Source organism: Solea senegalensis, linkage group LG9, assembly GCF_019176455.1.
Source record: "Solea senegalensis isolate Sse05_10M linkage group LG9, IFAPA_SoseM_1, whole genome shotgun sequence".
NCBI lineage: Eukaryota > Metazoa > Chordata > Actinopteri > Pleuronectiformes > Soleidae > Solea > Solea senegalensis.
Genome location: NC_058029.1, coordinates 2,474,690 through 2,501,962, shown reverse-complemented (window position 1 = coordinate 2,501,962; position 27,273 = coordinate 2,474,690). Strand labels below are relative to the sequence as shown.

General features: G+C 45.8%; 1 protein-coding gene across 7 annotated transcripts; it reads left to right on the top strand.

Annotated features, from left to right (window-relative positions):
* Window positions 1–118: 118 nt before the first annotated feature.
* On the top strand, window positions 119–26,730 carry LOC122775117 (DENN domain-containing protein 4B-like). 7 transcript variants are annotated; one of them, XM_044034862.1, is made up of 29 exons: window positions 119–246; window positions 11,264–11,622; window positions 13,118–13,373; window positions 13,466–13,535; window positions 13,970–14,139; window positions 14,227–14,468; window positions 14,556–14,622; window positions 16,119–16,177; window positions 16,893–17,037; window positions 17,166–17,341; window positions 17,578–17,678; window positions 17,762–17,977; window positions 18,069–18,214; window positions 18,301–18,434; window positions 18,521–18,635; window positions 19,799–20,005; window positions 20,089–20,217; window positions 20,308–20,449; window positions 20,559–20,714; window positions 21,493–21,736; window positions 22,388–22,673; window positions 22,781–22,885; window positions 23,326–23,501; window positions 23,592–23,745; window positions 24,419–24,658; window positions 24,747–24,843; window positions 25,567–25,732; window positions 25,822–25,880; window positions 26,009–26,730. In XM_044034862.1, the coding sequence occupies exons 2-29, from the start codon at window positions 11,276–11,278 to the stop codon at window positions 26,152–26,154; spliced, it is 4,551 nt and encodes a 1,516-aa protein (XP_043890797.1). In that variant the 5' UTR covers window positions 119–246; window positions 11,264–11,275; the 3' UTR covers window positions 26,155–26,730. The 7 variants fall into 7 exon arrangements, with proteins under 7 accessions (XP_043890797.1, XP_043890793.1, XP_043890798.1 ...); XM_044034858.1 differs by having other exon boundaries at window positions 11,254–11,622; XM_044034863.1 differs by lacking the exon at window positions 119–246 and adding an exon at window positions 640–1,007.
* Window positions 26,731–27,273: the final 543 nt, after the last annotated feature.

The following is a 27,273-nucleotide window of genomic DNA, read 5'->3' as shown; positions in this document are numbered from 1 at the left end:
AGAATCACGTCATGTGACGTCCAGCGCTCCAACACAGATAAAAGAAAAAACTCGTCCTTCCGGACTTCCCCCGCGGCGGTGCTTTTATCTTGAAGGTCCCGGGCGGAAGTGGCCGCTGAAGTCGCTCGTCACTTGACACCGGGCAGGCTGCGGCTCCGCGGAGCAAACATGGACGTCACATGTGATAGAATGACCTAAACATGGTCGTCGCAGTGTTCAGCGGGAAACAGCAGCAGTTACGACAAGGTACGACTCACCTGCTCACACCGACATCGTCTTTCTGTGTCCCGGCACCGTCACGTCTGTCAGCCGGGCCGCGCCCCCCCCCTTCGCCCTACTCCCGGTTAGCTAGCTAACACCGGGAAGCGTTAGCAACAACAGACGGACCGTTTAACGGGAACCACTGGAGCGCCCATTATCGGACACGCCTCCGGCGCGCTTCGTTCGTTTTTCTCGCCGACATCTCCGAGCGTCAGCCCCCGCCGAGGTGAGCACGACACACGGAGGAGGTGCACTGGACATCCAGCCGCTTCTGCTGTATGTGTACGAGTGACAACGTACTCGTGTTTCTTTTTTCTTTTTGTCGCGCTATTGTGCTGAAAAACGTTGACACGTTGCGTGTCAACATAAATGCCCATAGAAAACAACAACTAACCCATAAAAACGTAACAGGACATCAGCAGCAAGTACAGTGCACGGTCCGATAATGGAACCCGTCTCCCCCGACTCTTGATTTAGCGGGGTGGGCAGCCTCCACTGTCTGTCAAACGACCACACTGACGCAGCAGGCGCTAGAAGGACACGCACGTCGCCTGGACACTTGGACAGTGGGACAAGCACCTGACGGTTTTTTTTTGTGTGTTTGTTTTTTTTTTATTATCGAGGCCGCGAGCGGTGCCGCGGGGGTGAAAAGAATAAACGCTTGTCCGATAATGGAACCCGCTTTAGCTGGAAGGTGGCCCGAGGTTTAAATCTCCCAACAGCAGCTGCTCTTCTGTCTGTCTACGGTAAGACAGGTCCGTATGTCCTCATATCTCTCTGTCCACTGTCTGTCCACCTGCTGTCTGTCCTGTAGACTGTTACTCAGATTTAAAGGAGGACAGAGTTGGTTGTGAAAATTAGAGTTTTTTGTGGGGAAAAAAAGGAGAAATAAAGACAATTTTTGTCCAAAATTTCTCTCTGGACTTTGGTGTGAGAGAGTGAGCAGTTCAAACATAGAATCCTCTGGTGTTGGTGTGCCACAGTGTCACATACAGGCCCGGCATATGTATTACAGATTACTGAAGACATGTCACATTTTTTTCAAAAAGGCACAAAGTTAAAAGATAGTTTTACACTTTGTTATTTTTTGTGTGGAACATTATGTGAACGCTCCCTTTAAGTCTTCATAGACACTTTTAATCTTCAGACTCCGCGCTGGTCTGTGACACACAACTCTCTGCTGAACTCTGTCAAACCAACCGTTGTCAGACTGAAACTGAAAACGGTTTTTATGTGTGAGGTCCAGAACACGTACAAACCTGTCTTTTTGGGGGACATTTTGTCAACTTTAAAGGACTTTTTCAGTTGTGTTGAGTTGGGATGGTTAAGGGTTAGGGAGTATGTTAAGTCTATGATCTGTCTTCAGTAAGATGTAAGTGTGTGTGTTGGTTCCTGCCGTGGCGTTTGGATCTGGGTCAGAAGAACCATATTGCTTCTCATGCATGTTCTCCTTCACTCTGCTGCTGCTAAATAAGCTGCTCTGAGGCCAAAGACGCACAAAGTAAAAGCACCGACTCGCCTACAGAAAGCGTTTGATTACAGGTTTTCCTGAAAGTCACGTGACTTCATTCACATTCAGCTGCCGGGCTCGTGTGATTGGTCCTCCTCTCAGGTGTTAAACTTGTTGAGAGATAGAGAGAGACAGAGACACGTCAGGCTCGTAAACAGCGTCAGGACTTGTCTCTGCAGAGTCCAATTTTCTCTCATTACCAGAAATCACATGATAAATATTCAGCACTGAGCGTGCTCTCAGTGTAAACATGGGATTTTTTCAGCCATTTAACTAAAAATCTGCACCTACTTGAGTCTGTGACATCTTAATAAGTATTTTTGCTGCTTTATCTCGCCGTTAAATAGCATTCTCTGACCAGAGAGTGAAGTTTGTAAACTTTCTGCTCTCACGCACCAAAGTCCATAGAAAAAAATCTGCATTTTTAGCCTGTGGACACATAGAAGGTCTCTGTCAACTGCTGCTTTGTTTCGTACGTTTATGTCACTTTGTCGATTCAAAATTACCTTTGAACACGGAAATCACAAAATAACTCATTTCAATTTACTGACGGAGGCAGGAGTGGACTGTGATGTAGAATGAGTGATTTTCTCTGTGGGTTTTGGTGTGAGTGGAGAAGTGTGTTTTTAACAGTGAAATAAAGCAGTGAACACAATTCTTCAGCCTGACTTGATTAGGTGAGTGTTTTTGTTAAGTGGCAGCTGCAGTTTTACCCAAGGGCAGGAAAAGTGGATGCAGACGCTTTAGAAAGATTAATATTTCAGATTAAAAGCACATCACTTGTGGGTGGCTGAGCTTATGCATAATTGATGAAGTAAATATTAATCGGTGCTCTCTCGTCGTCGTTTTGTGGTAGAATTGAAATACTAGTGTGGATAATTAGTCTGCACAACATTTAAACATAAACAAGTGTCAGTTGCATTCAAATGAGTTCACACAGAGTCAGCCCCCCCGTGTTTGTCAGTATATCAGTGTTTAGATCTCGTGTCACCCGGAGGCAACGGCAACAGTGAGCTGGTAAATTGAGACGACCACAAACAGGTTGGAGTTAGTTTGACTGAAAACACAAAGAAGAAGTGGGAGTCGATTCAGATTCCATGTGGTCACGATTTGATTTAAAAATAGATTTTAGCTCACAGTTGATTCAGAGCAAGTAAGATCTTTGCTAGTTAAGTTTCAGTGTGGATGAACAGAAAGGCTGAGGTTTTGTTTACTGTGTGAAAGAATAGAAAGCTGAGACATTTATTTTGAAAACTGCTGGTTTGTGTTTTAGTGTGGATGAGCAGAAACTGAGGATTTCATTTTGAAAACTCTAAGGTCAATTTTTTACTGTTGATGAACAGCAGAGACTGAGACTTTTATTTTGATACCTGCAGGGTTTTGGTCTAGTGTGGATGAATCTGAAACCAAGAATATTATTTTGAAAGCTCTAAAAATGAGACTTTCATTTAGAAAATACAGACTAATTTTGAAAACTCCATGGTTATGTTTATTGTGTGGATTAATGGAAACTGAGGCTCTGTTTTAGTGTGGACAGACCTGAATACAGTGATGGGGACGAGACCGCCTATGCTGAGTCCGAGTCAAGACGGTGTCTTTGAAGGGTCGAGACCGAGTTGAGACCAAGTCCGTTGGTTTTCAAATACAGTCGAGTCCGAGTCAAGACCGAGTCTTTGAGGAAGCGAGTCCGAGTCAAGACTGAGTCTTTGAGGAAGCAAGTCTGAGTCGAGACCGAGTCCTTTAGGAGTCAAGACCGAGTCGAGACCAAGACCATAAAAACATGTCAGTTTTCATATTCATGATTTAGTATCACCCCAGTTAATAAGCAACAGTTCTACAGACTAAGCTAGATTGGGAATTGTTTAGAGGAGCAGTCTTAACGTCTTAATATGGACTATGCTTTTACTATCATTAAAATTTTTTAATCATAGTTAGGACATAACATGAACATAAAAAAATGGGTTGGTCTCGAGGACTCGGTCTGAAATTACAAGTCCTTCTCCTCCCACTGTGGTCCGAGTCAGAGTCAAGACTGAGTCTTTGAAGGAACAAGTCCGAGACGAGTCAGAGAAAGCAGAAATCGGTCTCGAGACCGGACTCGAGTACTACATCACTGCCTGAATGGTCACGTGACCTGTGTTTTCTGGTGCGTCAGACGTGAAACTTCAGTGCAGAGAGCTAAGAAAAGTTCTGTCATGAAATCAGAGTAAATTCTTTAGATGAAGTAGCTTTTATATTTGGGGGTAAAAAAGAGCAATGTAAACATGAGCAAAATCAAGCAGAAAATGTCATTTATTTCGGATAAACTTTCACAAGTCTCCTGCTTATAACCTGAAAAACTCCTATGTGTTTTCTGCTATGTTGTAATGACGCTGGTCTTTTTGAATGAAACAGGCTTTGCTAATCAAAACTGAAGCAATGTAAAAAAAAAAATTGGAAGAATCTATTTAGGATAAGTGTTGTTTGTTATTTGACATCTCTATAAAGAAGCGTTTACAAAAAGTTGCCAATATTAAATTTACTGCTCAAAAAACGCTCTTCTTGTCCCCCGCCCGCCCTTGCGCTGCTGCTGTATACATACAAACGCTCCCTCAGTGAGTGATAGTTTTGCCTGTTTTTCAGACGCTGCAAACAAATACCGCTTTATCTTTTCTGTTGACGAAGATTTAGGGGCAGAATAATAACAACAACAGTGTAAACAAAAGTTATCCTGGCAGATAATGGACCCAGTGAACACACACACCCACCACCACCCGTCTCTGGGTATAAGGGGGCGGCGGCCATGGCGTGTCCCAGCATGCACAGGGTGAGAGGCAGCGTACGCAGATCAGTGTCACTCTGACATTCTTAGAAAGTAAACTCTAAACATCACAGGTTGGATGTTTGCTGCAGACTCGCCGCTCTGCATTCCTGCTGCTGCTGCTGTGCTGCGTTCACTGTCCGGCAAACTCCAGCTTCACTCTCTGTTTTGATTTGATTGCGTAACAGCCTGGATGCAGTCGCAGAAGTCCTCGTAGTTCATTACTGAGGACATGGACACACCCTTTGTCTGTTGTTGAGTCACAGCTCTGTGTTTTCACTGGTCAGAGTTAATCTCAATATCATTTTATTAAAAAGTACTGTCAGCCTGTTGTGAGTCTAAAATCTCACAAGAATATGTTTTGCTGCTTTTTCCCTCAGCGTTGCACGACCAAACTGAATCTTTCACTGTCCTACACCAAAGTCCGTAGAGGCACACAGGAGTTATTGATCCACTGCTGAGGCATCAGGAAAGTTCAATGTCTTATTTTGTGACTCTGTTGTTGAAATCCTCTGAAATCCCCGCAAACTAAAAACGCTTCTTTTATCAATGGACTTTGGTGCTGCAGAGAAAACGCTTCATAAACTTTACTTTCTTGTTAAAAAAGTCTTTCTAATAATGAGAATAGCTGGCAGGCACATTCTTAAGATATTATCTACTGTTAAGTATGTTTTTTAATCAATATATCAATATGTTAAGTAAGATTCAGTATCTGCTAATTCTATGAATTCTTGTTGCATGAGTGGAACGGCCGTCACTTTTTTTAATTATTCAAACTTTGATAATATTATTATCTCAGTCTCAGACGTCCTGTTACTGTTGTGTGTTACAACAGTTGTGGAATGACCGCTGAAGAACTGAAGATGACATAAAAAGGTGTGTTTTATTTAACAGAGTTAGCTAATGGAATGAAAGATAACGTAAAATATGTGTATTTATCTTATAAAAATAACGACTAAAATGAAAGATAACATTAAAAAAACGTGGATTAAAGTGCCTAAGAATAACTACTAAAACAAGATGTACTATATACACATGTATTTTATTTTAACTAAAATGTACGGATTCGGGTCACATGTAACAAAATATTGGAAACAAAATTCAAAGTTTATCGAATTGAAAAAGTCAGAATTGTGAATCTTTTTAAAAGTCACATGTGTGTCTAATCGTCTTCTGTGCAAATCAGTAATGGCATGGTTATTATTAATTTGTTCAAACTTGATTTTTGGATACAGCCAAAAGCCTCTAATATGTGGCCGAATCAGACTGGAGTTATTGTTGCTTTCACTTCAGCAGCTTGATCTGAGTTTGTTTGTGTTTGTTTATTTTCCTCCGCTCGTTGTTTACGTCACAAACGTGATGTGGTCTAATTCAGTTTGGACGTCCTCTCGTGTTGGGTGTCCTCATCCCTGTGCTGGTGGACGTTCTAAATTTAGACAGTTTTAGACATTTAAAACCCGGTCCTTGACTCTGCCGTCGCATGGTCAACGGGTGAGTCTGAAGCGGTCATGGAGTCTGCACAGCCTGAGTCACGGTCAGCGTTCACTGCAGAGACGTTCACTGCAGAGCCTCACAAACATGTGTATGTGTGTGAGGCTTTAAATAGCTGGACCTGGTGTTAGCAGTTCTGACACAACCTGTGCCGAGGCCCCGCGGGGCGTCCTGTCACTGCATGAGTCCAGAACACATGGACAGTAAATCTGCAGGGTTGTGTTTTAGAACCATAACTGAGGCGTTTATTTTGAAAACTCCTGCAGTTGACAAACAGAAAATAAGGGTTTTATTTTCAAAAAGGCTGGCGTCGTGTTTTGTTGTTGATGAACAGAAACTGCTGAACTGAGACTGTTATTTTGAAAGCTATTGTTGTGGATCAACCGATAAACAAAAAGAAAAAAAGTCATGTAGCGTTGAGGAAAATAGAAATTTAGACTTTAGACAACTTAGACTTTGATGCCTGCAAGCTGTTCTCGTGTGGATGAACTGAAACCAAGACCTTTATTTTGAAAGCTCTGTAGATTCGGCTTTCATTTAGAAAATACTGATGGTTATGTGTTATTGTGGATGAACAGATACTGAGACCGTTATTTAGAAAAGTGCAGGGCAATGTTTTAGTGTGGATAAATAGAAATTGAAACTTCATTTGAAAATGAGTGGGTAGAAAACTGTTGTTTGAACTTTGGGGTTGTGTTTTAGTGTGGATGAACAAGAGTGTTCGATTTTGAAAAAAAAACTGAGATTTTTACTTAAGGGAAACTGAGACTTTAATTTTGAAAACCCCTGGGGTTGTAATTTTGAAAAGTCTTTACCGTGTGGATGAATAGAAAACTGAGACGATAATTTTGAAAACTGCTGGTTTGTGTTTTACTGAGGCTGAGACTTTTATTTTGAAAACGGCCAGGCTCGGTTTTAGTGTGGCCAAACAGAATAACACGTTTCCACACACTGATGACGGCAGCAGTGATTAAACCTCCTGTGTGTTGGGAGGTAAAATTGCTGATTTTCTCTGTGGACTTTGGTGCAGGCGGGTGAGTGCATTCACATTGTGACACAGACAGTGATTTCTTTTTAGATGCAGTATATTCTGTGTGTGTGTGCGCGAGAATATGTGCTGCCAGTCATGTGACAGGAATGAACCATTGAGCTCCGCCAGGTCCTGGCGTGTTAATCTCTCACTGAACTGAGGTTGTTATGATTAATGAACTAAATGAACCATATTTTCAATAGAGGTTTGGGTGTTTGTGTGATTTGGAGCTTGAATTAACCAAACAACGAGGAAATCATTGACGGATTGATTGATAATTAAAATCACCAGTAACTGCAGCGCTGAGCATGTTGATCAGTGAGACGCTGTGACCCTCTCCCCACAGACAAAGCGCCTCTGTGGTCCATGACACCCCCCCGTACCAGTTAACACACAGCTCTGTGTGTGTGTGTGTGTGTGTGTGTGTGTGTGTGTGTGTGTGTGTGTGTGTGTGTTCTTCCGTCCAGGTATTACTAATGTTGTGGGGACCTAAACCTGTTTACACAGTCACATTATGGGCACTTCCTTGTGGGGACAAAGGGGTGATATCAGCGCCTCCAGCATCTCACGTTCACGCTCTTGTGAAACTGTGTAAATGACAGAACACGACACTGTACCACTTCCTGTGGCAGTGTTTCCGACAGTGAGACGAAGAGTCATAAAGACACATTTATCTCTTATCGTCGGCTGAATTGCACTAGGCTGCGTTCACTGTTGTTTTTCAACATATGATATAATTCCAAACCAATTTTCTGATTGTTTTTGGTAAATAAATCTCTGTCCAAGTGTTCTGGTTCTGCACCACAATCTCAAACTCACGTTCTCCCCAAACTGCAACGTTTCCTCCCTGGTTCACTTTGTCATTGTCTGCGTTTTTAGCTATTGTCGGTTGTATATCGACGAGTGTAGGGTGGTGCCCCTCCCACATGTGGTCGTTTATACTGAGGTGACCGATGAGATTACTGATGTGCTGCGGTAACATGTTAATCCACCTGCACATGTGAAACTAATCCCGTTTGTTTCAGAGTGTATTTGAAGTGCGGGACAGCCAACCGTCGTAGTTTCGGACCTGATCTGTTTCAGACCTGATGGTTCTCTGGTCTAAGGTGGTTTACACACCTAACAGTCTCCGCCAGACTTGGTTCAGTTGGGGGCTGGTCCCAGTTTGCTTTCACACTTCAGTGAAACGAACCGAACCGAACCTTCTGAATAACGTGTTCCCCTCCTCGCCCGAGGGGGCGCTGCATCAACAATCACAACCAAGGAGAAGACGAGACAAACATTGAACAAGAAAACTCATCTGTTGGCTCTATTTCTCGCGTACATGTGTCTTGCTTGTGTTTACCCACAATCCCCTGCGGTGTAGTCCGCTTCCTGCATTGCGTTCACTTGAAGCAAACCGAGACCGATGTTTATTTTTAGGCAGAACCAGAGTTTGCTTCTTTGGTGCGGATCAGAGTTCTGTTGCACGTTCACACCAAACCAACCGGACTTTCCGAGCAAACAAACTCGGATTCCATTTAGACAGAGCTGCTGTGAACGACTCTTTTTTTTCGTCCTCACACAGGTGAGGCAGTGAAAGAGAGAGGTGGAAATAAACCGAACCTGACACAGAATTACAGAATTGGCCTCTGTAGGAACCACAGCTGACAGCAGACAGAGGCAGGTCACAGCAGCAGTAGCAGCTGTTGCCAATTATTAATAACATGTGCGGAGAACGACTTCCCCTTTTTTTAGGTGTCTCACTTCCACTTTGCTGAAGTCCTGACTGGACAGATTCATAAAAAAAGATCAGTTTCAGACAAAACTATCTGCTGCTAACTGAAGGCTGAGCAACGTATCGATATTATGTTTATATTGTGACACGAGACAAGATATAGTCATACTGTGGTAAAGTATCTGTGATGACTTTTCCTGGTTTTGCATTCATAATAATCATATTTATTATTTAAGTAGTCACTTAATAACATCATTTTTACGCATAGGTTCCACCAAATTTCACGAAACTTGGTGGGAAGATGTTACAGAATGAGACAAACAAAAAAAGTCGACCATAACCATGGCCTCAACTCAACAGGAAGTCAGCCATTTCGAAGCCAATTTGTACTCGACACATCAAAGGTGAAAAGTTGTCAAAAGGTTTTGCAGATTCAAAACAGCGTGGCCACGGCAATCCTCGGCGTTTGGGTGAATTTCAACCATTCGCCACAGAACAGGAAGTGCCCTATGACTTCGGCAAACATTTAGTTCCACTGAATTTCCCAAAACTTGATGGGCAGATGTTATAGACCGAGACGAACAAAAAAGTCGACCGTAACCACGGCCTCAACTCAACAGGAAGTCAGCCATTTGAAATTTTGGCGTCCAATTTCACCATTTGCACCCACATCATTACACATCAAAGGTAAAAAGTTGTCGAAAGGTTTTTGCGGATTCAAAAGTGACGTCAGGGAACTGCTGCACTCACGAGGGGACGCGAGGGCCCTATCATGACTGTGTGCTAGTTATATAGTAAACTCATTTAACATTGTGGAGTTTGTACAGTAAAACATGGCAATAAACACAATTTTCTTCGATATTTAAACAAACCACTATTTATTAAACGTCCCGTACGTGAGTTTTTAACCACACGGTCGCCACGACGCCTGACGCACGTGGTGAAAATAAAGGTCAGTGGGCAGCTGTTGCACTGAGGTGACCTCTGTCAGTGAGGAAATGTGGTACATCTCTCTGGGCTTTCCACTGTGTGTGTGTGTGTATGCGCGTGTGCAAGGTTTCCATTGTTACATCTAAAAAGGGAAGTGAGTGATTGAGTGAGTGTGGAAATCAGCTGTTTCAGCGCAAACTGTTGTCGTCGTGGTTGTCCCACAGTCGACTCCCTCTGGGTCCGGCGTGAGCTGAGTGCTTGTGACAGCTCGTGTTCACTTTACGCCCACTTGCCGTCTCCATGGAAACGGTAGCTGCACTCCACTTTGACAGTCAAATATAACGTACATCTGAAAAGAAAGAAAGAAAGAAAGAAAAGTCCCCTTTGTAACGTGCTTCACCGCAGCATTTCCTGTCACCTGACCTTGGCTGCATCATCAGTAAGCCCCGCCTCTGATTATTCACCACCTTACCCTGACTCTTCTAACCTTTGGTGATGGAGAGCGTCTGTGTGTGTGTGTGTGAGTAACACACTGACACTCACGTCCACTTCACAAACTGCTCACCTGGAAAATGACGTCGTGTAAACCACTCACTCTCCCACACCAAACCCCATAGAGAAAACCAGCGATTTTTGCGTGGAGGGGACCCAGGAGCTGCTGGTCTACTGCTGCCTCGTGTGGTGAGTTTGTGTCAGTGAAGTAAATCTGTGTGAAACTTTTCAGACACCAAAGCCACAAACTAACATAGCTGAACTCTTGCTATCAGAGGCAGCAGTGGATCCACGACTCCTCTGTGCTGTCGTGTAAAATTGATGATTTTCTCTATGGGGTTTGGTGTTGGGGGAAAAACCTGGACTCTGCCGCTGCTGCTGCTGCTGCTGCTGCTGCTGCTGCTGCTGCTGCTGCTGCTGCTGCTGTTGTGTCACGAGGAAGTCATCGATGAACAGGAAGCAGGCAGCCTCCTTCCTGTTTGCCGGCTGACCTGTGACCCACTGGTGGCTCTTCCTCATTATCTTTTTTTTTTTAAAGTCCAACTCTCACTTTCACACACACACACACACATATCTCTGTGGTTTACAGAGAGGGAAGGAAATCAAACGTTCTGCTTACAGGACAAAATGTTACAGCCACGTCAGATGAAACATGTATTTATTTAAACTAAAGCCATTTGCGTGATTTATTTGGCACAAGTTTTTAAAGTGTACGATAATGAGGCGGTCAGAAATCAAGCGACTGAAGCTGGAGGCGTGTCCGATCGCGTGTGTTCAGCTGTCACTCATCACTGTCGTCGTTTGTCTTTAATGGAAGAAGATAAAGTGGTTGATCGGGAGAAATCGCGCCCGTAAAACATGGTTTATAAACATGGAGCTCGCTGCAGGTGTGAGGTGATGACGGGAACGTCTCATTGTCTCTTTGGACACATTGAGGAAATAGAAAGTTGATCTGACTTGTGGCCTTTAAATAATTAATTCAGAATCTCTCTCTCTCTCTCTCTCTCTCTCTCTCTCTCTAGTGGAGGGTAGACAGGCGACGGCATGACAGAGGAGAAATGTCCCCAGCTGGTGGACTACTTTGTAGTGGCCGGTCTGGACCCCGGGGGCCAGTGGAGGCCCCTGGATGAGGATGGAAAAGCCTCGTCCTCGTCCTCCTCCTCATCCCCGTCCTCGTCGTCCTCGGGCTCGTCAGGCCGGGCGGTGGAGCCGGTCACAGACCTGGTGGTCATCGCCAAGGGGCTCGGGGAGGAAGTGCCTGAGGGCTTCACGTGCATCGAGAAGACGCTCGGCGGACACTCGGCCGAGCTGAGCGCCGGCCTCATCAACAACCCGCATCTGTACCTGTGCTACCGCCGGGGTCGAGACAAACCGCCCGTCCTGGACCTCGGGTAAGGGAATAGTCCACTGATTAATCAGTTTTACTCCACAGAACATGGGAAACAGAGGTGCTTCTGGGTCTTTTTACGAACTGAAGAATACGTTTGACAGTTGATGTCATTGTTTCACAGAGTTTTCCAACAGGAAACTGAAGCTTGTACACAACAACTCTGCTGCACCAAAGCCCAGAGGGGCCCCGCTGGGCTTCTGCTGCCTCATGTGGTGGGTTTGTGTTGTTCAGCTAAATCCAAAGACAGGATTTCAAACACATAAGTCACAAAATCAGACCTGTGGAGTGACTGATGGAGGCAGCAAGTGCATCAACACACTCTGGGCTTTGGTGTGGGAGAGTAAACCGTTCATCACAAGGTCAAACACACTTCAGGTCCCATGTAGGGAAATTCTGTCTCAGGGAAAGATGAAGCAGGGAACATATTCTGAAGATTAAGACACTTAAGACCAGGTGTAGATATTAGTTGGTGTGGTAAATAGTGGCTAAATTCTCCCCTGGCTTTCAGAGTTATTGTTCTGCAAAGGGACGGAGAGCGTGCTGGACTCTGCTGGGTTTACTTCATGCGATGCACACAAAGCTTAGACTTATGTAATAGAGAGGATTATGTAAGGCAGTGGTGGGCAGATGTGTGTGTGTGGTGTCGCTTCCCTCCGACTCTGCTCAGCTGTTTACTTGTTTTAATTATTCTGGATTACACGTGTTTGAGCATAAAGAGCTCAATCCTCAATTACACCTTTATTCTGTCGTTCATAATCTGAAACGCACCTGACAGACACTGTGCAAGTAAAGTCTGACAAGGAGCCGATACTTTAGTTCCTCCCTTGAAGAAATGAAGTGTCAGGTCTCCCCGAAAAACTGAATTTGTGAGGTTAAAGGGATTTTAGCCATTTAAGCTGCAGAGATTTTATTTGGTTAACCTTTTCTTAAGTCTTAACTGTATCTAAAGAATTGTGTCTGCATTTGTGTCTAGCTGTAAACTGTAGTTTGTAATCCGTTCACTCTCCCACACCAAAGTCCACAGAGAAAACCTTGGTTTTTAGCTCACAGGCGACGGGAGCTGCTGGTCGACTGCTGCCTCCTATGGTGAGTTTGTGTCACTGAGGTGAATCTGAACAAAGGATTTCAAACACAGACGTCACAAAATGTCACATTTGAACGTGAATGAATGAGGCAGCAGTGGATCAACAGCTCCTGTGTGCTGTGACGTAAAATCGCTGATTTTCTCTATGGGGTTTGGTGTGGGAGAGTGAGTGGTTTATAAAGTGCCACAAACTCCTGTTTCCACTGGGAAAAGCTAATCTTAGTTGTTTCCTCTTGTGTTCCTGCTCTGCTTTGAAGTTGAAGAGTGTTCAGACACAGCAGAAGAACAGAGAAGTTCATATTTTTTATGTGTAATGAAACTCCATGGAAACCAAAGAGGACCAAGGATGGAGCCTTGAGGGACTCCACGTGAAAATGATGTTTTTTCAGACTTCCTGTGCTTGTGCCTGCAGGGTTCTGTATGAAGGGAAGGAGCAGCTGAAGCAGGGCTGGTACGTCATCGAGACGACGCCCTACAGCCGCTCGGCCAGCCTGAGCGCCGGCGGCGGCCCGACCGCTCACCGGGTGTTCCTGACGTATCGCCGGGCTCTGGACTCGCAGGGTCTCCACACGCTGGGCGTCACCGACATCGCCCTGCTGCTGCCCAGCAAGGGGGAGGTGGCGCCGCACACTTTCTCTCGCGTCGAAAAGAACCTAAACACCGGCATGGTACGGCCCGCATGGGAGGTGGGAGAAAAAATACATTTTAAATGTGTGACTCAGCAGTTCAGTTTGTTGTGTGCTTGCTTTTGTGTGTCCAGTGGGGTCCAGGCCTGTACCTGTGCTACAAGAGAGCGGTGGCCAAAGCCAACGCGCTGGTCTACGAAGCCAGTGAGTATCTGTCCTCGCCGTCTCATCGCGGCTGCAACTGCACGAGAAACTCAAACACACGGACTCAAATATGAAATCTGTTACATTATAATGGTTTGAAGGTGAAAGGTAAATGTTGCTGTGTGTATAATGACACCTCAGGGATTCATGGATAACTAAAGGACAATAATGAGAACGGGTCCCTGTGACCTTTTCTTCGTCCTCGACCACATTTAAACAAAGTTTCACTTGGACTAACTGAGTAAATCTTAAAAAAAAGTCACGGTGTCTTCATAAAAAGTGGCGAGAGTCTGGAAACAAAATGGACTAGTTCTCACTGATCCCAGTTCCACTTTGAGTTTTTAAGACTGTTTTTATGTCAAAAAAACTGCTGCAGCCCAATGATAAAACACTGCAGTTGTGTTGTGTTGAGACCGGATCTGTGTGTGTGTCAGGTCTGATCAGCCGTTACCCTGAGGAGGACCTGGAGGCATTCCCTCTGCCAGAGTCCGTTCCAGTCTTCTGTTTGCCGATGGGCGTCACTGTGGAGAGCTGGCCTCTGAACACAAAGTACCAGCTGCCCGTCTTCTCCACCTTCGTCCTCACGTCCGCCTCCGGGGACAAGGTGAGCGCGGCAGCAGAGACACACACAGTCCTCATACTCGTTCTGCTGAAGAACAACCGATCGATCCTCTGCTTCCCTCCTCCGCAGGTTTACGGTGCCGCCATCCAGTTCTACGAGTCCTTCCAGAGGGAGCTGCTGTCGGAGCGGCAGAGTGTGAGGCTGGGTCTGCTCAGCGTGGTGGACCGGCGGCCCATCACCAGCCGCAGCCTGCAGGTGAAGAAGAGCATCTGTGTGTTGTCACACTGGCCCTTCTTCAACGTCTTCCAGAAGTTTCTCACCTTCATCTACAGATACTCCATCTCCGGACCTCACGTGCTGCCACTAGAGAAGTCAGTACACGAGGGAGATTCAAATTTTTTGTTCTGTTTTGATGAAATTTCACTTCATTTCTCTCTTTTTTTTGTGTCTTGCTGCAGACACATATCCAGCTTCATGCACAACGTCCCGTTTCCTTCTCCCCAGCGTCCTCGCATCCTTGTTCAGGTACAAACCCAAGGCTCTATTGGCTATAAACTGTATTATCAGGTATCATCAAGAGGAGAGTTGCAACTGACGATGATTTTCATAATCAATTAATCTGTCGATCATTTTCTCGATTCATCGAGTCATCGGTTGGTCCATAAAATGTCAGAAAACGTTAAAAAACATGGATCAGTGTTTGTCAAACCTGGAAATGAACATGTGTGAGCCATGATGACCCCAAAATCAGTAGCTTACCGTCGGGCCTTCAGTATTAAAAAAAGAAAAAAAACGTGCACAAACACAACCACATACAAAACACACTATTATGCACTATATTCACGAGACATTGATCTGCAACAACACTGGGATGCTGGGGAACACATCCCATAGCTTACTTCAAAATCCGCCACAGGTTCAAACGTCGTTGATAACAACAGCGGGGGCTAGCGCCAGACACATCGCTGGGCCTGGGGCGTTCTGTCACTATGCATCAAATTTCGCCAGCAATACTACTAGATCAGGTCCACGGAGCAATGATGCGTTTAATGACATATGGAAAATCCAGCTCAGCTTCACAAAAAATAACCATATTCTTTCTGGAAATATAATCATGTAAATCATAATCTTGTTTTAATCATGGAAAAATCTTCAATCCGATGAATCGATCATCAAAATAGTTGATGATTAATTAATTCAATAATTTAATTGATTAATAATCAATTAATCGAGTAATTGTTTCAACTCTAATCGAAGGGTATCACCAGGATTTCACGATATGAATAATGACTCAAACGGTAGGCTGATAATCCTGCTATCTCTCTGACACTATCTACTATTATTTTAAAATATTTTCTTGTTTTGCTCAAAGAATAAAATCTGGTGTGAAAAGAAGAATCCAAAATATTTTGTTAATTTCATGAAAGAGGAAACTAAATGACCTCTGAAGCTCACAGTCACTACAATCGGTGATTGTTCATCAAAGAATATTATTTTTAGTTTGGTTTATATAAAGTTAAAGTCGGTCAGGCACAGCCAAACGCTGGGTAGTAGCACAATGACAGGCCAAAGTAGTCGATTTCATTATAAAACTGAACGAAAGAGGACCAATGACGGAGCCTTGAGGGACTCCACTGTAAATTGATGGGACATAAAGAGCTTCAGCAGCGATGCAGGTCAAACACAGATGATGTACAGTGTTCTATTATTACTAATGTAAGGTAAGAGGTGTGATGTGTTTATTTTCAGGTGTTGCTCTGGCTGCAGACTCAACCTGGTAACAGCTTTTTAATCCCAATCACCAATCAGTAGTGTGCAAATGTTTCAGATTATTGCCATCTTTTCTTCTAATCCACTGATGATAATCTGAAGTCTGAGTTACAAGTGGATGATTTGTGTTTGGTGCAGGGAACACACTTTGTTAATGTTAATGATCTTGTTTAGATTCAGAGACGCATAGAGAAACTCAGAAGAATTTAAGTACATTTTTAAATCTAATTTTGTGTGTGTGTGTCTTTTAGCTGTCTCCATATGACAACCTGCTGCTGTGTCAGCCGGTCTCCTCTCCACTGCCACTCAGGTCAGTTTCCTGCTGCAGAACCAACAGCAGTGAATCTTCATCTTCCTACTCATTACATTACATTACATTACATTACATGTCATTTAGCAGACGCTTTTATCCAAAGCGACTTACAATGGAATCAAGTACAATTAGCCAGGGGTGGAATCGAACTTGCGACCATGATGTCTTTGGTACACAAGGTAGGGTCTTAACCACTGAGCCACTCCACCCCCCCTACTCATCGACAGTTCTTTTGCAGAAGCTTCATCAGATAAAGGATAGTTGTGTATTTATCCACAGAGGCTCACTGTTAGGGACTGAAAAAAAAAAGACATGTGACATTTTAAGAATGTGTTTTCTACTTGATCTCACGCTTAGACTGACTTTTCCACGAGAAACTGTAGTTTGTGTAGCGCTCACTCTCCTCAACCAAAGTCCATGTAGAAAATCAACACTTTTAGCTGCAGGAGTCAGAGGAGCTGCTCGTGTGCCGCTGCCTCATGTGGTGACACTGTGTAACTAACTGGTAAATCCGTACACAATCATTTAAATGTTGACAATACAAAATAAGACGTTTGAACTCACGACGGAGGCAGCAGTGGATCTGCGACCAAATCACTGTTTTTCTCTCTATGGGCTTTGATGCAGGGGAAGTAAGTGACTTTACAGAGCAACACAAACTTTATTTTTGTCTGTGTGTGTGTGTGTGTGCGTGTGTGTGTGTGTGTGTCAGTGGTGCGAGCTACCTGAAGCTGCTACAGAACCTCGGTCCAGAAAACGCCTGCACGCTGCTGCTCGCCGTCCTCACCGAACACAAACTGCTGCTGCACTCGCTGCGGCCCGACGTCCTCACGTCTGTCAGCGAGGCGCTCATCTCTGTGAGACCCCCACACACACACACACACACACACACACACACACACACACACACACACAAACACACACACACACAGGATAAAAAGTGAAGACGTTGCTCTTTGATAAACGTGCGTGTTGTCGTCTGCAGGTGAGTTTCCCGCTGCGCTGGCTCTGTCCGTACATCCCTCTGTGTCCGCTGCAGATGGCCGACGTGCTGCTGGCGCCGATGCCTTTCGTCGTTGGTGTCCACTCCAGCTACTTTGACCTGTACGACCCCCCCGCAGACGTGGTGTGCGTCGACCTGGACACCAACACCATCTTCCAGTGAGTCATCCATCACTTTTGTACGGGTTCACTGACGTGTGGCTGTGTGATTGACAGCAGGGCTGACTGAGCTGTGTGTGTGCCCCCTGCTGGCCGTCAGTAGCTTTTAAAAAAAGTAGCTTTTAGCTGCAACTTCATTTATTTTGGGGGGAAAAAAAATGCTCTGAAATGAGTGCAGTGATGAAAACATGGATCACTGTTAATGAAACTGTCCTCGTCGTTCCTTCTCATCTCAGGTCGGATGAAAAGAAGCCGTTGTCATGGCGATCGTTGCCCAGGAGGCCCGGCAAGGCGCTGTTCAACACTCTCACCAGCCTCCACAAGACCCTGGAGAAGAGTGAGTGATGCCTCACAGCCGTCACTCACTGTCGTTAAAAGACTTGCTTTGTGTCTAAAGCTGCAGCGCCGCTGTTTTTGCAGTTTGCACACCTGGCCAGGAGGAGGCGACACTGGAGTTCCTGCTCACCGACTACGACCAGATCTACCGGCGTCAGAAACAGCTGGAGCTGGAGATCCAGGAAGGCTTTCTGCGTTTCATGAGCTGCCTGCTGCGAGGATACCGCTCCTTCCTGCTGCCCATTACACAGGCACCGTCTGACACCACCACTGACTGCAGTTCCCTCTTCAACCTGCAGGGTGAGCTCTCACAGACTTGGCTTGTCTTATTTATCTTTTATCGGAGGCGTCTTCAGTTCTGACCGGTTTTGGCCCTCCTCTCCTCCTCCAGGTTTCCTGAAATCTCGCGATCGGACGCAGCAGAAGTTTTACAACCAGCTGACGAGAACCCAGATGTTCACTCAGTTCATCGAGGAGTGCTCCTTCGTCAGCGACCGCCACGCCTGCCTCGAGTTCTTCGACGAGTGCGTCCAGAAGGTTAGATGATTGAGGTTAAACGTGTGACAAAGGGGGGGGAGGGGCGTGTCTCCGTGACTGCAGACATTGACACTGTGTGTTTCCAGGTGGACGTGGAGAAGCCGGAGGAGGTGAGATTGATCGATCTGGACGAGACTCACAGCGGAGAACACACCGTCTTCATCATGCCGCCAGAGGAGCCGCAGGAAGCAGACGGCTCAGAGTGTCCCGCCCTCTACAGGTACACAAAACAAACATGTGAAAAGCTTGTGAAAAAAGCTATGTGTCTGTTTCCCACACTGATGACGGGGTTTGATTTGTCCTCAGCTATGAGACGTTCCCCACTCTGAGGCCCGAGCTCTTTGACCAGCCGCAGGACCAGCTCCGCCCCCCGGCCAAAGGCAGCGCCCCCAGTAGCCCTGCCCCTCGACGCACCAAACAGGTACAAGGAGATTTGAAACACGAAATTTGAGTGTAGGGGTTTCACACCGTGACCCAGTTTTCCCAGGAGGAGGAGGAGGAGGAGGAGGCTTCTGACTGCATCATATCATTTTTATGACTCGTCATAAATATTTCATGCACATTATCAAATATTTACATGTCACAGACTTTGAGCGTTGGTGTGTTTTTCAGGGTTTAAACGTTAATAATGGAAGTAATTCTCGTAAATGAAAGTGAAAAATCACCAGAAACTGACACTTTTTTTAAATGTATTTAAAATGACGTGTAAACATCTTTTGATAAAGTTTCCTGGTGCAGCTGGATATTCCTGAACTCACTCAAAAACCAACTATTTCTAATTAAAACATTATTTTTGCATCATTGAAACTGGAAGGATTATTATTATATCTGAAGCTGACTGACATGATTGATTTATCTCTTCTTTTTCTATTGTCTCAGCTGTAACTTCGTGTTCAAATCCATTTTAGTTGCGTTGATGTTTTTTTTTTGTCGTCGCCTGGTTGTGAAGACGACATTTCCCATGATCCTCTGCTGCTTCCTGATGTCATCAAACTCAATCTTTTCCTTTTTGTTTCTAAAGTGAGCGACCTTAGCGGCAGGAATGACTTTCTGTGGGTTTAACGGCGACATGGGGAAGTAGTGGCTCGTACTGTTGCCTCGCAGCTCACAGAGCGGCAGTTCGATTCCGTTGGTTCCTCCCTGGGTTCATGTGGGTTTCCTCCCACAGTCCAATAATCCAATAATATCCAGCTGCAGCCCTGGAGAACAACACCCTTACCTCAGAAGTTTTTATTTAACTTTATTTCGACAAATAAACTTACAACAGTAATTACCGTTCAAACAATAAACAATAAAAACCTTTATTGTAAAATGATGACATGTCGGTAACCATTTATTAAGATGTTGAAAGTTCTGTACGCTTAAAAGTAATATTTATTGTAATTAAAGGCTTTTAAAGGTCGCAGGCCGGCCTTCATATCGTCCAAGCTAGTTTCTAGTTTTCTCTTTGTTTCTTCTTCTTCTTTGAGTTTTCTGGCAGAATTCTCTGTTTCTGTGTGTAAAGTTTAAACAAAAAAAAGCCCTGCAACCCTCATGTGGAGGTTAAATCACAGACTCTGAGCCGTCTCCGTCTCCACTCACCAGGAGATCAAGTTGGCGCAGAAGCGAGCGCAGAAGTACGCGTCCGTCCCGGACATGTGGTCCAAGTGTCTGCTGGGTCACTGTTACGGCCTCTGGTTCATCTACCTGCCCACGTTTGTGCGCGCCGAGAGCGCCAAGGTCCGCACCCTGCACACGGCCTACGACGTCCTCAAACACATGGAGAACAGGAAGGTGGTGCTGCCGGACGAGGTGAGTCTCTGACCGGGGTAGAAGGTGAGGAAGCGGTGACGTGCAGTGGACAGACCGTGTGTGTGTATGTGTGTGTGTTTCAGGTGTGTTACCGGATCCTGATGCAGCTGTGCGGTCAGTACGGGCAGCCGGTCCTCGCTGTTCGAGTCCTGCTGGAGATGAAGAAGGCGGGAATCACGCCCAACACCATCACCTACGGCTACTACAACAAGGTCACGCGCGCGCACACACACACGCACACGTGCGCACTGAGGGAACGTGTTTGGTGGTTCCATCTGACGTCGTCTGTCCTCTGTCCTCAGGCGGTGCTGGAGAGCAAGTGGCCCTCAACCAATCAGGGCGGGCGTCTCCGCTGGGCCAAGCTGAGGAACGTCCTGCTCGCTGTGGCCCAGTTTAGACGGCCGTTAAAGCGGAAGAAGAGCGGCTCGGTGGGGTCTCGAGGAGGTCAGTGCTGACATTCAAGCCAAGTGTCCTCCTGTTTTGTTGTCATGGAAACATTCACATTTCAGTATAATCAGTATTATAAATGTTTTGGGTTTTTTTGTAATTGCAGAAGCGATGACAGAACCTGACCAGAGGCTCCACCCCCAGTCCACTCTGATTCGTCAGTCCAGTTGGAGCGGTCTGTCTGAAAGCTCCAGTCACGAGTCCCTGACTGGTCCACTGGTGAAGAGCAACAGTCTGAGCAGCATGAAGACGTCGTCTGACAGTGAGAGAAAACACGGCTCGTATTATAAACAGTGTTGTTTTAGATTTAGTTAAAAAAAGAAAAAGAAGTATAGTCTTTTAACAAATTCATTTAGGTTAGTAAGTATTGAAGATTGCTGTTGGGACCCTTAATCTCCATATTTCAACTTTTTTTCATGAATTGTTATATCGTACAACAGTGTCACACATAAGTTGTGAAAATGAAATTTCCTCCGCGGTGGTGCGGAAATGTCGTGCAGTTTGAACGTCTGCCAGACCGCCCACTCACATTTACGGCCATTTTCATCTCGTCAACAAAAACTCACGCGCGTCTCGTCATGTTATCGCCGTCAAAGATCCGTGTTCGCCTCGCCATCGTCTCGTTATCGTCATGAAAAAAAGGGCCGTCGGCAAAATCATTTCGTCATCGTCGACGTCAAGAACGTGTTCACTGCTTTAAGTCGCTGTTACACGGCCTTTTATAACGTTTGTACTAGCTCACCTGCACCAAACTCCCTAGAGAAAATCATCATTTTAAGCTGGACACGAGCGCTGTTGGTCTGTTTGCTGCCTTGTTTGGTAAATTTGTGTCACTGAGATATTTAAACACTGAGTTGATAAAACAACACATTTGAAGTGACTGATGGAGGCAGCGGTGATTCCACATCATGTTAAAATGGCTCTCAGTGGGGTTTGGTGTAAGTGAGTGAGTGAGTGAGTGAGTTGTTGTTGTTTTAGATGTTTCACAGACGTGTAAGTCTTCGTTCACTGTGTGACTTTATGTCCTCTCTGTTTTCCAGAGGTGAAACTCTTTAAGAAGACGATGCTTCGCAACGCCGGGACAGACAGCTGTGGGGAAGCCGTCTCCCGTAAGCCGCCGCTGGGTCCCAGAGACGCGTCGGCCACACCTCCAGCGCCCCCTGTTGGTGGTGGTGTCCTGGTGAAGCGGAGTCAGGTTTGCCTCTCCAACTTTTACAAAGAGTGTGCAGAGTCTGCCGGCTCGGAGCCGGACTGCAGCTGTCAGCCTGCGGAGAGAGACGGACGGTAAGAGACTTCCTCTTCATCTGAGACACATGATTTTACAGCATGTCACACAGGAGAGCTGCTTTTATCAGTACCGTCATTTCCGGACTATTAAGCGCACCTAAATGTAAGCTGCACCCACTGAATCTTTAAAAAGTATTTATTTTGAACATAAATAAGCTGCAGGTGCCGACATTGAAACAAATGAACTCTACACAGATGGCGAGTGGCTGCACCTCGACATCTTAACTCGGCAATTTCATTTGTTTTTCCGCAGCATGAAATCTGTGAAACTGGGAAAAAAATCCATAAATTAGCCACGTCATTGTTTAAGCCGCGAGGTTCAAAGTGTGGGAAGAAAATAGCGGCGTATCGTCCAGAAATGACGGTACTTTTAAATGTGTTATTCTGTGACTTCTGTTGTAAATAATTACGTGTTTGTGAGCGAGGGTTCCGTCTTTCCTTTTAAAAATGAAAAAACAGTCAGCAGAACAAATCAGGTTTGCATCTCCCAGTGACGTGCAGGAACCTCAGATTATAATATTCACAGGAAGTGATCATCACATCTCGTTATAACTCGTCCTCACTCAGCTCTTCGGTGAACTCACTGAGCAATGTTTATCTAATGGACTTAAAGACTTGATGATGCTGATGTGGCCGTTTGACCTTCAGGCCAGTGGGTGTGCGTGACACGGCCGGAAGAAACAAGGTTGTAGATGAGAACTACAACAACGTGTCTTCCCCGAGCAGAGGTTTGGCCGGGAAACTGCAGCAGCTCCTCACTCCGACCAGACACCGAGTGTCCGTGCGACGAGCCGCCAGCGTGGACGACCGGCGGCCGGGAGGAGGAGGAGGAGGCGTCGGACGAAGAGTGTCTGAGCAGAGACAGTCGAGGAAAGCTCAGGTGGCTGAAACTCTGCTGAAGGCCAAAGATCGACTGGTCAACGCCACGTCAGAGGTTTGTGTCCACGTTCACTTCATCGTGAAGAGTTTTAATTATCAGGCAGAAATGTTGAAATCCATACGTTTTTTTTATATTAATCATGTTTTATTTTGTCTCCTCAGAGTTCATTGTCTGTAGGAAGTGACCTCGACTTGACGGACACACCCACTGCTGCGTTTCCTCTGCGCAGGTCCTGGGACGCTAATCAGGAGGCGGCAGGACTCGAGGTAAATGGATCATTTCAAGCAACTGACTCCTCCCTCCCTGTCTGGCTCCTACCTCCCTGTGTGTGCAGGTGTTCTCTCTCTGACTCCTCCCTCCCTGTGTGTGCAGGTGTTCTCTCTCTGACTCCTCCCTCCCTGTGTGTGCAGGTGTTTCTCTCTCGCTCTCTGTCTCCTCCCTCCCTGTGTGCAGGTGTTCTCTCTCTCTCGCTCTCTGACTCCTCCCTCCCTGTGTGTGCAGGTGTTCTTGCTCTCTCTCCTCCCTCCTGTGTGTGCAGGTGTTGCTCTCTCTCTGACCCCTCCCTCCCCTGTGTGTGCAGGTGTTCTCTGCTCTCTGTCTCCTCCCTCCCTGTGTGCAGGTGTTCTCTCTCTCGCCTCTGACTCCTCCCTCCCTGTGTGTGCAGGTGTTCTTGCTCTCTCTGACTCCTCCCTCCCTGTGTGTGCAGGTGTTGATATCCAGCTGCTCTCTGTGTCGCAGCTGTAACTCGTTGGTCTATGACGAGGAGATCATGGCCGGCTGGACGTCGGACGACTCAAACCTGAACTCGTCGTGTCCGTTCTGCGGCGCCTCCTTCGTGCCCTTCCTGAACGCTGAGGTCTGTGACCTCGGGCCGGTCAGCAGGTACAGACGTTGGCCACGCCCCCCAGCCACCCCCACCTCACCCCCATCCTTAGATCTGTGTCGGTAAAAACACTTCCTGTTTGTCTGCAGTGTAGAGCGGAATAACTGGAACGTGGAGGATGACGTGGAGAGCGCGGTGAGGCCCCCCAGTGTTCAGGAGGCGTCACTGCGTCAGTGTAACGGCGTCAGCGAAGACTCCAGCTCTGAGACCAGCAGCTACTCTGAGAACAGCAGAACCACCACGGTAACGGTTTAAGGTTCTTTAAACGAGCCTGGACACATCTTTATTCTATTTTAACACTGTTTATCGCATTAACTCGCCACTATACGATCTTTGCCCGGCAGTTTTACGGCGCTCTGTAAACTGTTCTCTCTCTTACGCCAAACCCCACTGAGAAAATCAGCGTTTTTAGCTCATGTGGACACAGGAGCTGCTCGTCTGTTATGTCTGTGTCAGAGAATCCCAAACTCAGGATTTATATAATAAACTTGTTTGTGTGTCAGAGAATCCCATGTAAAATCTTTGATTTTCACTATGGACTTTGGTGCAGGAGAGTGAGCGGTGTGTAGAAACCAGTCAGAAAAGCCTGTGAAGCCACGTTTTACGTGAGATTTTATGTTGTTATTATGTTTTTATTTATTCTGTTGTTTTATTCTTCCTGTTACTGTTGTACATTAGTTCTTATTCTGTGTGTGTGTGGGTGTGTCCTCTTGTCCCTTAAAGATGATCTGACATTTACATTTTCTTGTTTTAATGAATTCTGACTCTTCAGATGTGTTAAATATCAGTAATTCATCTTCAGTATCTCTGTAGAACTCAGTCACAGATGTGAAAACTCTGATTGGATTCAGCTTGGAAGAATCTCATTACAGTGCAGATAAATGGTCCTGACTGTCTCCTCCTCCTCCTCCCTTAGGGCTCGTCAGTGGGCGGGGCTCCTCAGGTGACAGTTGCGTACCTGAGCCCCCTGGTGGTGAGGAAGGAGCTGGAGAGTCTCCTGGAGAACGAGGGCGAGGCGGTGCTGGCTCAGCCTCAGTTCCTCGACAACCACTCCATCATCTTCTGGAACCTGGTGTGGTACTTCCAGCGCCTCGGCCTCCCCAGTAACCTGCTGCAGCTGGTCCGAGCCTCGCCGCTCGTCAGCCACTTCACCCAGGTGACGACAAGAGTTTTCCTAATGTTCCGTTCTGTGAGACTCTTGGCAACATTTTTAGTGACATGTTTGATTTGTTAACCTTTGACAGTCGGAGAGCTCGGCGGTGAGGGTGAGGCTGCTGTGGGACACCCTGTCCCCCGACACAGACCAGTGGCCTCCTCTCTACGTCCTCTGGAGGATCCACAGTAAGACGAGACACTCGCACTCAGCAGAAATGACAGAAATGTTAGAAAATGGTTTAAAAAAATGTCTGTTTTTCCCAAACCTCAAAAGAAATGTATTTGTTGACATAGAAAATGAAATCTATATCATTTGAAGTTTGAAGAATATTCTTACCACTTTATCTCACTGTTAGAAAAACTTTTTTGATTGGAAACAGACATTTTTTTTCACCTGCACCAAACTCCATAGAGAAAATTTTTCTAATTTTTAGCTCAGGGGAAACAGGAGCTGCCGGTCCTCTGCTGCCTCGTGTGGTCAGTTTGCACGTAGGGTGCAATTTTGGCGATTTGCACCCTACATAAATGAAAAAAAAAACACGCCAATTTGTACTCGACACATCGAAGGTGAAAGGTTGTCGAAAGATTTTGCGGATTCAAAACGGCGTAACCATGGCAACCCCCTCAGCCAATTTCAACCATTCGCCATCAAACAGGAAGTGCCCTATGACTTCAGCATACATTCTGTTCCACCAAATTTCCCAACAGAAAAGTCAACCTTAACCATGGCCTCAACTCAACAGGAAGTCGGCCATTTGGTATTTTGGCGTCCATTTTGGCGATTTGCACCCTACCTAAATGAGTGAGACACATCAAAGGCGAAAAGTTGAGAAGGTTTTGTCCTGTCATGACTGCGTGCATTCCTCGTTTAGTTTAATTTCTCTCGTCTGTCATTGCTTTGTCCACCAGGTGGCGTCCCGATGAGAATCTACAGCTGGCGGAGACACAACCACCCCTTCACGTTGTCCTTCCTGGAGGAGGTGCTGCGCTGGGTTGGTATGAACGAGGTGCACAAGGCCGTCACGCTCTTCCTGGACACGCTGGACAAACAGCCGGGGTCACCTCGAATACAGAGGTGAGACTTTCGTAAAGATTATTGTTTAGTGGTTATCAGCAGAACTCGACACCAGAGGACACACGGTGATGTTTGTTTGTGTTTTGCAGGAGTTTGTACAGAGAGTTCCTCTTCCTCACGCTGGCTGCGATGGGCAAAGATCACGTCGGTAAGACTCAAACACAAACGTGGTGGATTTTTTTTTATTAGAAAATGTAAAAACACGGTGGAAGATGAGGTCAGTGTTACATGTGTCAGGAATCTGAACTCTCCCTTTTCCTCCCTCCGTCTCTGCAGCTGCGTTCGATAAGAAGTATAAGGCGGCGTACTCGCGCCTCAGCAGCACGCTCGGCCGCGACGAGCTGCGGAACAAGAGAGTGCAGCCTCCGAGCGCCAAAGCCGTCGACTGCAGACGCAGCTTCCACCCGCCGCTCGAGTGCTGACGACCTTCCCCGCTGAACCCCCGGGATCCCCCGCTGCCCTCGTGCCTGCTCGTGTTCTCCGCCTCCCTGCTGCCCCCTGGTGGACGTCGCAGGACTGCGCTGCCTCTCCCCTCCTCCTCGAGCGTTGCGACGCGTGTCGTCTGAAGGAAAGAGCAGATGTTTGCAGATGTTTGCAGATGTTCGTGCATGTTGGATCCGATCAGTTTTGTTGGTGTTTTCCTCTATCATAAAAAAAAAAAAACGGACGATAAAAAACGTGACGTGAAAGTCTCTGCGGGAGTTCGTTGTCGTCCGAAAATTCTCTAAGGACAAAAACTTGTGATGGCGCTCGACTCGCCTCTTGTGTTTGCGTCGGCTGTCATTCTGTCTCCTCGTGTAAAGTCTGTACAGCAAAACAAAACAATGTAGATAAATATTATTTATGGACTCGATTATTACGCGATAACGCTGAGAAAAGCATTGCGGTTATATAACGTTTTTATCACGTTGTGGTTTTTTTATTGTTATTATTTTATCTCCTGATGTAATTTAAAGGGACGACGATGCCTGAGGAAAAGTTCGGAGTGAAAAATAAGATGTAAATAAGATTTCACACAAATGTAGACGCGCAAATCAAAAATTTAGCGATCACAAATCGTTTCATTCTCAACGTTAAAGGAAAAAACACTCGTATTGATAGTTTTTTGTCGCGTCATCTGCCCCGCCCCCTCTCACACTTGTTTACTTTCTGATTTATTTCTGATACATCGGGATGTCAGAACAAACTCACTCCTGATATATTTCACACATTCGCACATTTTTTTTACTCAAGTATGATTTCTGACGCAAAAACGTGCGTATATTTGCGTTGACTTCGTATGCGATGTTTACATTTTCAGTCGTACGTTTTCATTCTTGCGTTTAATTCAACTGCAAACCTCTGGAAACAAAATAACGATAAATAACAAAAAGCGAGATCACAGTTTTATCATTTATTTATTTTACGATTTCTGCAGATTAAAGCTACCATCTGTGATGTCATCTTTTGGCGAACTTCCTGTTAGCCTGTTCTCCCCTACGTCACCACATCATGAACAGTTCTGGTAAAGGGGCCGGGTATAACCTCACAAGCAGATAGCC